This window comes from Blennius ocellaris (assembly GCF_963422515.1).
Source record: "Blennius ocellaris genome assembly, chromosome: 12".
NCBI classification, from domain to species: Eukaryota; Metazoa; Chordata; class Actinopteri; order Blenniiformes; family Blenniidae; genus Blennius; species Blennius ocellaris.
In genome coordinates, this window is record NC_137661.1 from 13,042,332 (window position 1) to 13,055,716 (window position 13,385).

Genomic DNA, 13,385 nt, shown 5'->3' on the forward strand with positions numbered 1-13,385 from the left:
GTTTAGCAATCAGCAAAGTTATATACACATATTTCCATTAAAATGCTTTCCTGGGGTGTTTTTTTGTACAACTATTGACAAACAATTCTGGTTTCCCACTAAGATGTGAGAAGTTAATTGCACTATACTTACTGTGTAAAACACAACAAAAAGATACAAAAGAGAATGAGTTCACCTGCCGTCATGGCTATTAAGACTGGCTAAGTTGTTTACTTGTTTGTTTGTTTGTTTGTTTTTTGCTGATGGAACTACTACTCTGACATTTACAGGGTCTATATTTATAATCTGTCTTGTGCATCTCAAGGATTTTGTGGTCAAAAGACACTTGCTAAATGTATTCCACTCCAACAATAAAAAATGGAACAAAAACTTAAAGGGACCTGGGATACAAAGAGGTTTGCACAGTGGATTTAGTGGTTGGCACACATCTAACAGTAAAAGAAATCCCTGGTTCAAGGTCTGGCTTTAAGGCCTTGCTGTGTGTCATGTTCGTTCTGTGCATGCATTTTGTCTGGTTACTCCAGTTTTCTCACACGGTCCAATAATCTGTGTTTAAGGTTACTGACTCCTGGATGAGATCCTAGAACTCCCAGTTTGCCCAGTGACGGCAACTCTGGCAACCTGTCCACGGTGCTTCATGCTGGACTGCCTCCAACCAACCATTGGACCACAGAGGCCATCCTTCACTCCCCAGGTAAAGATTTGGCTACTTGGATTATTTTTGATTACTACTGCAGAGTTGCAGTTTGGAGAAGCTCTGAACGGGTTGCCCAACCATTACCATTTGGACCTTGTAAAATGTGTAAATAATGATGCCTTTTCTTCTCCTAACATATCAACTTTGAAGATTAAGTTTGAATTTAAATGTAAATCTGATCAATATTTTCTTGATAGAACAGGAACAGGCCAACTGAGTGCACACATGCTTAACACCTTTTTTTTTTTTTTTTCCACATTAAACACGAGGAAAAAATTGAGAAACAGGGAGATAACCGAGTGGCTCGGAAAATAGTGATAGCCAACAACAGACCTAACCATTTAATCCATACTTCTCAACCTAACTGTAGTAGATGTAGCACAAGGGGGTGATGCAAAGCCTTTAAAAACTCGTGTCTACAGCAAAGCAGCTGAAGTCAGGAGGATGCTCTGCACTCAAGCAGCATGTTATCACTGGGATTACACTTTCTTTGACAGTATGACAACTCTTGACATTATTCAATAAGAGGCCAAATGAAGCCAAGAAAAAAGCAAAGTGAAGGCATAATGGTACATGGTTCTCAGATTGGATATGTTTCTATTATACTTGCTAATAGCATTTTTTTTACAATGGAAAAGACAGTTCTTCTGACCATATCCAATCTTTTTGCTACGTTTCTGATAGACAAACTTTCCAGGTGGAACTTGATAACCATCTCTCTTAAATCAAGTGATATTTCTTCAGTCGTAGCCATCTTGACTATGTGAAGATTGTATGACAAATGGACTAAGTTATATAATTGACCGTAAATTTGAGTATGACAATTAAGGTGTCCAGATTAGCAAGTAATGTTTCATTTTGTTTAGTCTGAAACACCAGACAGCAGAATTATTACATAATTAGAAAATACAAGAACATGGGGGCAGTTTTGAAATGCATGCACTGGAGTTTTTGAATAATTTTTGGTCTTATTTTTACACCGTTTTTCAAAGTAGTTTGGTGCATTAAGGTTTTTTTGTTAAAAGCAGTCAAATTGTATCTAATGAGGTTGTTTGTTGACATAAACATGAACCATGGGGTCCAACCGGCACTATTTCTATTAAAAATAAGTCATTCAGATCGTGTCTGAAACATTTTTGCATAAAAAGCGTAATGTCTGCTGTGGCTATGTATTTATTCAGAAACATCCCCTCTTTATATATGTCAAGATTGGCATCTGACCAGCTGACCTCCAATAATGACAGTCCAGTAGTCAATCCTGATTGTGGTATGATTGAGCGACATTATCCATCCTTACTTTGATCAAAATCCACATCTCTGTGTGCTAACTAAATTAAAAAGCTGGGTGTTTCAGCTCTTCCTGATCTTTGATTGACACCTCCATACAGAATAATTCTCCACAGAGATTCCATTCATAGAAATGCCCATAATAACTTTTTTTTCAAAACCAACCCTGAATGACTAGAATATATTAAACAAAAACTGCAGTAGTTACATATGACAGTTCTCCATAATATTAATGTAACTAATACCCATACATATTCTACAATATTACTATTCAATTACAAAGGTATTTTTGTCATCTGCATCCATCCTCATCTGTGACTCTTCCTTCAGTGTATTTGAATGCTCACTCTGTATCTGTATTTTTTTTTATTGTTGTACTCTTCTCAGGTCTTTAAAAAGTATCTTACAAATAACAAAATCCCTATTGGTATCTGATTATCTTGAATTTCAATGAGTGAAAATGTTCACCACCAAAACAGTTTACATGTTTCTCTTTTCAAGTACTTGCCAGAATAAAGATATGTGATTTGGAAAGCACGCTTTTTAGAAGTGTTACTATTATGATATTTTTCTTTAAAAGCTCACTCTATTAACACAAACTATTTTTCATACAGAGCTGTTCGGTCCTTGTATTCCCGGAGCAGGAGTCTGGTTCGCATTGCCGGCAGTAAGTCGGACCTGTTCCCTGTGCACGTTGGCCTCCGGCAGGGGTGTCCTTTGTCACCGGTTCTGTTCATCATATATATGGACAGAATTTCTAGACACAGCCGGGGGCCGGAGGGGGTCCGGCTTGGGGACCACAGAATCTCATCTCTGCTATTTGCGGATGATGTGGTTCTGTTGGCCCCATCAAGCCTGGATCTCCAGCGTGCACTGACACGGTTCGCAGCCGAGTGTGAAGCAGCTGGGATGAGGATCAGCACCTCTAAATCCGAGGCCATGGTTCTCGACCGGAAAAAGGTGGCTTGCCCCCTCCAGGTCGGTGGAGTGCCCTTGTCCCAAGTGGAGGAGTTTAAGTATCTTGGGGTCTTGTTCACGAGTGGGGGAAAGATGGAGCGTGAGATCGACAGGCGGATCGGTGCAGCATCTGCAGTTATGCGGACGTTGTATCGGTCCGTCGTGGTGAAGAAGGAGCTGAGCCAAAAAGCGAAGCTCTCGATTTACCGGTCGATCTTCGTTCCTACCCTCACCTATGGTCATGAACTATGGGTCATGGCCGAAAGAACGAGATCCCGGATACAAGCGGCTGAAATGAGCTTCCTCCGTAGGGTGGCTGGGCGTACCCTTAGAGATAGGGTGAGGAGCTCAGTCACCAGGGAGGAGCTCGGAGTAGAGCCGCTGCTCCTCCACATCGAGAGGAGCCAGCTGAGGTGGCTCGGGCATCTATTTCGGATGCCCCCCGGACGCCTCCCGAGGGAGGTGTTTCGGGCATGTCCCTCCGGTAGGAGGCCTCGGGGCAGACCCAGGACACGCTGGAGGGACTATGTCTCTCGGCTGGCCTGGGAACGCCTTGGGGTGCCACCGGAGGAGCTGGAGGAAGTGTCTGGGGCGAGGGAAGTCTGGGCTACTCTGCTCAGACTGCTGCCTCCGCGACCCGGCCCCGGATAAAGCGGTAGCCAATGGATGGATGGATGGATTTTTCATACACTAACGTCCAACCCTTGTAAAGAAGATTTTGCCAAATGCAAGATGCACACAGTTAAGCACATGTTTGTTTTCATATATATTCATATGTCATCATGTTTTTATTGGAATTAGAAAATAAATAATAACCACTGTGTGGCCAGCCACTGTTATCGAAAGTGAAGCTTCTTCAGCGTTAACTTTGACAAAGAGAAAGAATTTAGAAAAATATGGAGAGACCAAGAGTGTCTAAAACTGTAAATAAATAAAAATAACATTGTTGGGTGGGATTTGATTTGCTTTTAAAAGCTAGAGTACAGAGCACAATAAATGTATTTGAGAAGACAGAGTGAATGACAGTAGGAAAAGTCAGGCAGATAGAGAAAGAGCGAAGAAGGACACATTGTCAGATGTTCTAACATAAACCAAGGACTGCGGCACACTTTCCGCATTATTTGCGCATCCTTTTTTTTGCCTCTGTGGACAGAATCCTAATAGAAATGCAAGTGTTTTTTTTTTCTTTTCTTTGGAATGTGCTTATCCACAAGTGTCTGCACGCTGTGTACATGTTTGACTGTGGGCCGTTGCTGGTTTTAGTATGATGTGTGTGTGTGTGTGTGTGTGTGTGTGTGTGTGTGTGTGTGTGTGTGTGTGTGTGTGTGTGTGTGTGTGTGTGTGTGTGTGTGTGTGTGTGTGTGTGTGTGTGTGTGTGTGTGTGTGTGTGTGTGTGAGTGCGTGCGTGCGCGTGTGTGTGTATGTGTCCATGACGGTCTGCCACTGACGTACGTGCCTTCATTCGTTTCAGAGGATTATTCATTTCCTTTTGAAGTGAGGCAGCTCGCCCGGCAAGGAAGGTCTGAAAGGCGGCTGAGAGCAGGCTTTCATACTTTTCCAACAGCAGCTTGTCGTCTGGGGGGTAAATACGTCTGTAGGCCGCAGAGACAGTGAGAGAAAGGCAAGGAGAGTGAGGGAGGAGTGACAAAAAAAAAAGGAGAAAGAAAAGACAAAGCCAAAATGTTATCAATGTGGGTAGAATGGAGAGGGGTAAAAATGATATAGAGATCGAGAGAAAACATAAAGGAGATGTTGAGTGTGACGTGTGGAAAAAAAGAAACAATGGGTTGAAGCAAAGAGAGACACAAAGTGAAATTAGGAGCAGTGACAGAATTGGGAAAGAAGTGGTATTGAGACATAGAATACACACGGGCGAAGCAGAAGGATGGCAACATGAGGGAAAGATAAAGAAAATATAAGAAAAAAGACCATAGTCTCAGGGATAGAAGGCCAGAAAGAGGGGAAAAAAACATGATAAAAGAAAAGGTGAATGGATGGAATAACGGAGAGCAGAAAATAGTGGTGGGCAGATAAAAATACAAGAAGAGGGGGAAAGATTAAAGGTGAAATTCATTTAAACCTGAATCGTAAAATGGGGAGACAGAAGAAAGACAAGTAGAAGGATCGAGTAAAAACAATGAAGGAAGGAGCCAAGAGAAAATCTTTGTTTTTAAACTTTCTAAACTTGAATTGCATGCTTTTTTTTTTTTACCTGGTGAAATGGCTTTTTACACCCATTATTCCAATCTACGATGTGCATTTTGGTGTTTCACATAGCCTTCGTCCATGCCCTCAAGACTAAACTAACAGTGTTCAGTGTTTATCTTCGGCCCAAGGGGTTTAGAACAATGTATAAACATCGGCCTGATTATCCACTAATACATCTCCAAACGCCGCTGTCTTATCACTCTGGCCATCATATCAAAACAATTTTCAAGTTCTAATCCAAATAATATATATAATAAATACTTTGGCATTTGCAAAGGCATTGCAAAGAGCCAAACTATTAAATCAAAAGGATTATCCAAACAAAAAATATGCAGCTAGAGGAAGTGCCTCTAAAGCAGCAGTGAATACACTACAAAAAGGAGACTTTTTTGAATAAGAACAAAAACGCTATTAGTACCGAGCTAGTCTTGTATTATATGTGACATTGAATTATAGTTCAAGTGCAATGCCAGGCTCAACAATTTTCACCATTAAAATATGTACTGCACCCCATCTGCCATTTACAGTTTTATGCCGTTACTGTTCCACGTGCATGATTTCCATACTGTTGAGGTTGACCTAGTTTGATGTGTTAATTTCGTTACTGCGGTTCAGATCAAGACTGCTGAGACCTGAACCAAACACTTCAGTGTCTTCCCCTGGCGCAATTCTTTATATTTTTCAGTGACTTTTGTGAGGTGATTTTCCATCATGGTGCATGGACCTGGATCTTCTATCCCCTGAGACACATGCTAAAAAACTATGAAAAGCTCTCTTCATAACAGTTCAATAAACGACAGAAATTGTAGCACCTGAAAAGAGACACAACATTTTTTTTTTTGAGAGAGTGGGATAATCCAATTAGAAGGCGAGGCTTACGGTCAAGATTTAATTGACTGTGCAGTCTTTTTGGAAACCTCTCCCCCTGAGCAAATCCATAGATGATTCTTCAAAATTAAATAGAACAAAAAAAGTATTCACATCCTGGATTCTTACATGAATCCTTCATTTTGCATTAAACTAAAATGTCTTTTTTTCCCCAGCCTTTAGTGGTCCGCTGATGTGCCAAATGAACAGCAACCACCAGCTGATGCTCCCTCCAATGTCAAAGGTCTCTCATACAGGTTGCCTGTAATAGCTGAATGTAAGTAAGTTCATTACCCAAACGCATCAAATGAGAAGCAATGTGTTAATCAGACTTCAATGCTGGGACCATCACACTATTTGAATGCTGAGAGGCCTATATTGGGCGTGCTCCAGACAGACCTCGGCCTGTCTGATTGACTGTCTGACTGCCTGTCGGAAAAGAGGAAGGAGGTGACAGCATTTCATGCAAGCCCAGATCAGCATTCCCACTAGCCAGTAAGTCAAGTGATGAGTCAAGAAGTCATTCAGACAGCTTGAACGGTGTGTCTGTGTGAGAGGGAGGGGGAGGGAGGGGGAGAGAGAGAGAGAGAGAGAGAGAGAGAGAGAGAGACAGAGAGAGAGAGAGAGAGAGAGAGAGAGAGAGAGACAGTTATGTCTGTTTGTGAAAAATATCAGGAGTGAGGGGACATGGGAGATAATACACATGTGTACTGCTGGACAGAAGGAACCCCCCCCCCCAAAAAAAAAATAAAAAATCAACACAATCATTCTATTTACAGATCCTCAAGAATAATTTGAAAGGATAGATTTAATGAATGTTGATTAAAAATCACAAGTGACAAATCTGAGTCCCTCTAGTGTCAGATTTCGTTTTTCCCAGCCAGAGTTTGAGGAAAAGAGAGTACATGAGTGGGCAAAAGAAGAAAAAGGAGAATATCTTTCATCTGTCCAACAAAGTATGTCTGCTAATTCACGCTTCTAAAATCCAGTAAATTTAAACGTGCGTGCTCGAAACTATTAATGTAAAACTTGTCATAGCATCCAAAATTGGTTCTAATTTATTGGTACGCCACTCCATTTAACATATGTTAAACATATCTCTTTCATATATCTTTTATTCTTTTGAGAGCCTGTTCCTTGGCAAATATAGAAATGTAAGCCGCTGACACAGACAGTGGGTGGAGCTTGTGGGCAAGGCAGCCTCCTCTGCACTGGTTTTATATTCTTTCTTACCTGTAGTTCCCCAGATGTTGCTTTTCATGTTCTTCCCTGGAAATCTGCTTACGAACCTGCGCCAATCGTTCTTTCTGAAAAAGAGATGAAATCTTTAAGAAATATGGCCTGAATAAATATTTTACCAGAGGTCCTGAAGAGAAATAATACAGCCATGTGGGGGGGAAAAAAACAGACCTGAGAGAAACATGGTGCAGAAGGAGCCTAGCTCATCAGTGACTCATAATTTATCCCATTTGCTCTCCTATTAGTATATTACAAAGGTATAATTGTGGAGCTCAGTTGGCCAATTTAGCATAAAATAGGTAGGAGACGTCTCGCTGACGAGCATAGCAAAATCATTGCGTAATGAGTAAATGTACCTTCAATGGACCAGAACCCTGTATTGCACTTCATCCAGAACAGCACTCAAAGAAGAGGTGATGCCCTTAAAAAAAAAAAAAAAAAAAAGTGCCTCCTCACTATCTTTCCCTATTCCACTGATGACTGCTGTGGCTAATCAAAAGGCTAATCAAAGAGTGTGGGAGGCGTTGACGTACGAGTAGCTGCCACTTTATCCCATATAGATGAGAAAAGCTTCATTTCACTTCAAGAAAAAAAAAATCTTTAAATGTAAGCTTGTCTCAGATAACTTTGACTCTTTTGACACAGAGTACGAAGGCAGTGAAAATGCCTTTTTTTGGATGAACTTTTTCTGTAATTTCAAGCTTCAACTTGTATTTGAAGTGTATAATACACTTGTGTATTATACACTTCATTAGACTGTTTGAACTGTCACAAATTTCATGTTTGTTTTCTTTCTTTCTTGTATCCGCGTGTTTACCGGAGGTCTCTTATGCAATGTCTGTCTAAACATATCTCCAATAACTATCTTGTCTTGATACTCTGGAGAAGAACTACGTGAAGCACTACTTGAGCTTTATTGGCAGAAACTGAATAGAATAGAATAGAAATACTTTACTAATCCCAGAAGGAAATTCTTTGCAATGTTGCTCCACACAGAAAAACACTTAGAATAAAAGTTGAAATGCCAATAAAACAGAATATACATTGAATAAGTAATATTGAATCTTAATATCAACAGGGATAAAGGGAGAAATTGTGACTGGTACAGGAATAGAACATTTAATTCACAGACAAAACACAACAACCACTATTTACAAGGAAGAACTATAGAGCCTTCTGGCTAAAGGCAGGAAGGAACTTCTGTGGCATTCTGTACTGCTCTTTGGTGGAATGAGTCTGTTGCTAAAGGTGCTCCCACTACTGACCGGAATATCATGGAAAGGGTGAGAATCATTGTTCACAATGGATCACAATGGATCTCTGTTTGAACCGAATCCTTTCAACGCGTCCATTTTAATCCCCAGCAATCATTACGTTCCCCATGATGAGAGGCGGGAGACAAAGCTTGAAACTCCTCTTCTGCGCCCAACGCCATCGTCTCTAATGTTGTGATACATCCGTTTTTTGGTTTTTGTTCAGGTGCTTTGTTTTCCCTCTGGATCCCCTACATGTCTTCTTCCCAGCCTCCTGTGGGAGGTCCAAGAGGTTCTGACGGTCCGAAGGGTTTACACCGACGCTGACCGGCCTAAGGGCGGTCATCTGTTCCCTCGTGACACAAGCAAGCCGACCATTGGAAAGTAAACAGTGTCAAAAGAAAAGTCCAGTCACAATTAAGTCTGATAAAAAGGGCATGTTGGATAAACTGGAGAAAAGCTCACCAACACACCTGGAAGAATGAATCCAAAAATGACGAAAAAAGTTCAAATAAAGCAAAAAGCAAGAAGAAAAAGCTGCATGAATCTTGCGCACATGCACTGCCACTCCTGATTGGTACCTGATGAGGTCTACTGCTGCACAACTTTTGTTGTGTAGATTTGAATATTTGGGTGAGGAAATGAATGAGGCTTGTTATCTTTAAGAAGCACTACTGTACAAAGATGGTTGGTATCCTACTATACTTCCATTGGTCAGTGGTCAGTATCTCTCACATGTAAATAATTCGAAATTAATGAACTGCTCTTGTAGCGTGTGTCTCACCAGTTCTTCTCGTCTTCGTTCTAATGTGTGACGTTGCTTCTCCCAGTCTGATGAGGCAGCTGATAGCTTCTTCATGGAGCCATGTCCGTAGAGCCGTCTCTGAGCTTCTGCTTTCTGCTGGGCCAGGTTACGTTTCTTATCACTGGCTCTGAATCAACATGAAATGAGTGAGAAAATTTTTTTTTTTAATACCTGTAAGTAAACTATTCTTACAGCTTTGTTTTGTTTTGTTTTTTGGTAACAATATAGTGCATGTGTGCAATGGTTGTGTCAGAGCATTGTAAATATAGATGAATTTGTCTTTTGATCATCAAATCAATGTGAAAAAGTACCTAAAAACAAATCTACAACTGCAAACAATACGAGATGTAAACAAACCCTGAGATGAACAGACAGTTAATTCTGAACAAGGGAGCCAATGCAGTTTGGAAAAAGGGCAATTCATTTTCATCAATCACTGGCCCTTTAAATTGGATATTGAGTGCTGTTGGGGGACTGAGGTTTATCAATGTCCGGCCAGGTCTGAATTGATCCCATTTGATACAGTTGGTGTTGTGAGCAGAGACAAAAGCCAATCCCACTTCAGCACACCACCAACCCCTCTTCCTGGGAAAGTGACGTCATAACTACATAAGGAAAACCTGAGCAAAGAGCAAAAACCTCACTCCCTCTGACATGAACATAAGCAGTTTGATTCCTGCTGCCTTTCAATACCTCCTCGACTTTATTTGCCATGAACAAAAAAAACAACAAATGTTTCCTTTTAATTTGTTAGAACACAACGAAAATTAGCCAGGACACAAATCATTTTTGATAAGAGATTTTTTTTTGTGCCAGTCAAACAGGGGCGGGATGATGGAGAGAGTTTTTATATGGGCTGGCTGCACAATGCACAACACTCGGCCAAAGCAGATATATGATGCCATGTGTAATTGCTCCACTGTGTCTGTTTGTGCAATTATGTGTTTGCGAATGTTTGTAACTAGTAGAACCGCAGCTATATTTAGAGCTGTAAGAGAAGGACAAGCACAGAGATAACACAAGGGCAGAGATCCAGAGGTCTGGTGTGAAATGATCAATCAGACGGCAGACTTATTGTAGCAAGGGGGCAGAAAAGCATGCCAGTACACGCAGGCGCGCACGCACGCGGCATGTCTGACTGAGCACAATAAAGGAATACTCTAGCTTTGTCTTTGTGTCCACAAACCATACACAAATTTAAACCTCCCGTCAAATTAAGACAAATGCTGCAAGTGTTTAATTATTCTAAAACCAAAGCCTGAACATGCCAAAATACTATTGAGGAGATTTTCAAGACGACCAAACAAAGAAATTGATTTGAATCTTCATACTTTTCCTGTCCTATAACGTATGTTGTCACATGAGTTTTAGATGATCGATTTATTTGATGTATTGTACTCCTGGGTCTAAAGTTTAGACTCAGGAGTGCAATAGACTCTAAACTGATTGCATATACCTGCATACCCATGCTTATGTGTACAGGGCCATTGCAGAAAACCGTACCTAATGTTGAGGAGTTTCAGAGCATTGAGCAGCGCCCCTTTCTTCACATCATAATCAATCTTCTGATCGGTCCCAAAGCTTGGAGCTCGATTGATCTGCCACAGAACAGAGAAGAGAAACAAGTAAATTCGGAATGTTCTTCTGCGTCGTCTCTTTTTCTGTTGTTTTCAGTTCAGCAAAGAAAAATGCCCTGCAATGAAACAAATGGATTTAGGGCATATTTATACAAAAACAAAAAAGATAAACCTGTTGACACTAGAAAAGGAAAGAAGAAGAACAGAAAAAAAAGGCATAGAGACATGGATGGTGAGAGTTTTCTTCACTTTGAAGGACACTTTGTAGCCGTTAGCCTTTGCCTTGCCATAAGTTCTGTCTGTCACTTTGTCCTGCATGTTTGTCCATGCAGAACAGCCTGACTCTATATGTGTGTGTGTGTGTGTGTGTGTGTGTGTGTGTGTGTGTGTGTGTGTGTGTGTGTGTGTGTGTGTGTGTGTGTGTGTGTGTGTGTGTGTGTGTGTGTGTGTGTGTGTGTGTGTGTGTGTGTGTGTGTGTGTGTGTGTGTGTGTGTGTGTGTGTGTGTAAACAGATTGTGTAGGTTAAATGCTCCCCACATAAATGACCCTGTATTATGACAAAGTAGCTTAAGTATGATGGTTGCATTCTAACAGAGCAACACCCTGCCGATAGCACCATTACACCATTATAACTTACAACAACTCTGTTATTTTTACTTTTTGTGAGGTCCTCCGTTTCACCCCCTATGTGTATAAACCATTATGTGACACCGGATTAGGACTAGGTAATTCAAAGGAAGAGCAGAAAAAGGCCATATGAACTTGCAAGTCTAACTGGAATTATGCTTTCATATAAGGTAACTTCAGTTGACAATGCAACAAATTCCGGTAGAAGCAATGGCTCAGATGAATAAACTTGGATTTTTCAGATGAGCCATCTGAAAAATCTGCCATACTGTTCTTCAGCATGATCACCACATCGCAGATCATTGTAGACTAAAATGTGTTTCAGACCTATTTCTTCATATAGAAATATACTGTAGATTGATTAATCTTTCCATCAGTTTTCTTCAGAGAAAATAGCTCCGTACACAACAAACTGTCATCAATAGTTTATTCTGACATCTTTGTTTCAGAACCACCATCACCTCGTGCCGCTACTGGACATACACAAGCTTACTGGGATTGGACCATGCAGACCAGCATTCACTCGCCACGAATACACAATATTTGGATGACACTTCCTGCTTCCTGTAAATGTTACACAGCTCATACTGATTTTGAGTATATTAACATGTAAGATATGCAACTTCTTAACAGTCCTGTTTGCAAGCGAGAAGGCCACTCACAGCCTCATTGTCAGCAGGTCCAGTTCAGCCAGATCTGGAATGAAGGATACTGCCCACCGGTATGACTTCTCCGTTGAAGGACAATGCCAAGGAATACCTGCCTGCAGACACCACGCCTCCAGATCCACTTGTAGCCCGCTGCCTTTGTGTGAAAGTCACAAAGGTAAAAGGCTAAATATGGCTTCCAGCAGCTTCCTTTCTGGTCTGTTGTCTTCTCAGTCTGGCATAAGCTACTGAAGGACGCTGTAAAATGGCATGCAGGGAGCTCGCTTCACCGGGCCAAGTGTTTCCATTGTCTATTAAGAGGGTGATTTTACATGTGTGTGTTTTATTGAGAGATCCCTTTGCCGTCCGAAGTGACGAAAACATTTTTTAATGAACTTATTAATTTGCCAAGCTGAGCAGCTGTGGTAAGATTTTATCTTTCGTCCCCTCCCTTCCAAGCCCATAAATCATTGTGCTTTAGCAGACTCCTTGGACTGAACATCTGCTCCCAATACACCCACACATTTGCTCTTATTGACAGTTTTACCCTTTTCTGGACCTGCCTCTTTGTCTTCAGGGCCAACATAGTACACTATGTAGCAGGCAACCATGTGTATCCAACACCCAGTGATTGACTTTTACCCTAATCTTCCTCCATCATACACCAGTATGTCCCACTGTACTCTTCATGGACCAGCAGCTTCAAACACCCCACCACCAGCTTGCAAGTTTCAGTTCCAGTTAGGGAGCATGACAGAGTCTCTACGTTTGAGGTTAGGAATAAAACATTTTCCATATAATAAAGCTTACAGTTAGGGTTGGTTCAAGGCACCCTTTATAATTTTCTAATTAAGCTGCTATAGGTTTCCTCCATAGTGGGCAATTTCTCTGCACCTTCCTGCAGCACTCTGACAGAGAAACTGAATGGCCAGAACCTCCTGCCCCCCCCCCCCCCCCCCCCCCCCCATCTAATTTGCAAGCAAGTGAATTGGACAATCTGTTTCCGTCTCTATGATATCATTTACTCTCTTTCTAAAGGCATTTTTAATTAAGTTTCTATATTTCCAGTGGCGGGCTGTCAGGCCTGCAGAGAAGGCCTTGCAGGCCTTAAGAAAATATCTGAATCACAAACTGATGTTATTTATATTTTGTCCATGAATACTTATTCAATAATTCCAAATGTCCACCTATCTCATAGCTTGTCCCCTGGCTGCGCCGCTT

The 13,385-nt window shown here is 41.2% G+C and overlaps 1 protein-coding gene across 1 annotated transcript in view; it reads right to left on the reverse strand.

The window, feature by feature from the left end:
- ttll7 (tubulin tyrosine ligase-like family, member 7) overlaps window positions 1-13,385 on the reverse strand; it is a gene marked incomplete at its 3' end in the record, with an annotated part of 64,738 nt that overhangs the window by 26,528 nt on the left and 24,825 nt on the right. The window contains exons 9-12 of the mRNA XM_080505796.1: window positions 10,817-10,911; window positions 9,293-9,440; window positions 7,250-7,323; window positions 4,398-4,533 (exon numbers count right to left, since the gene is read on the reverse strand). Of these exons, the coding sequence (XP_080361922.1) occupies window positions 4,398-4,533; window positions 7,250-7,323; window positions 9,293-9,440; window positions 10,817-10,911 (453 nt within the window). The remainder of the gene's footprint in view (window positions 1-4,397; window positions 4,534-7,249; window positions 7,324-9,292; window positions 9,441-10,816; window positions 10,912-13,385) is intronic.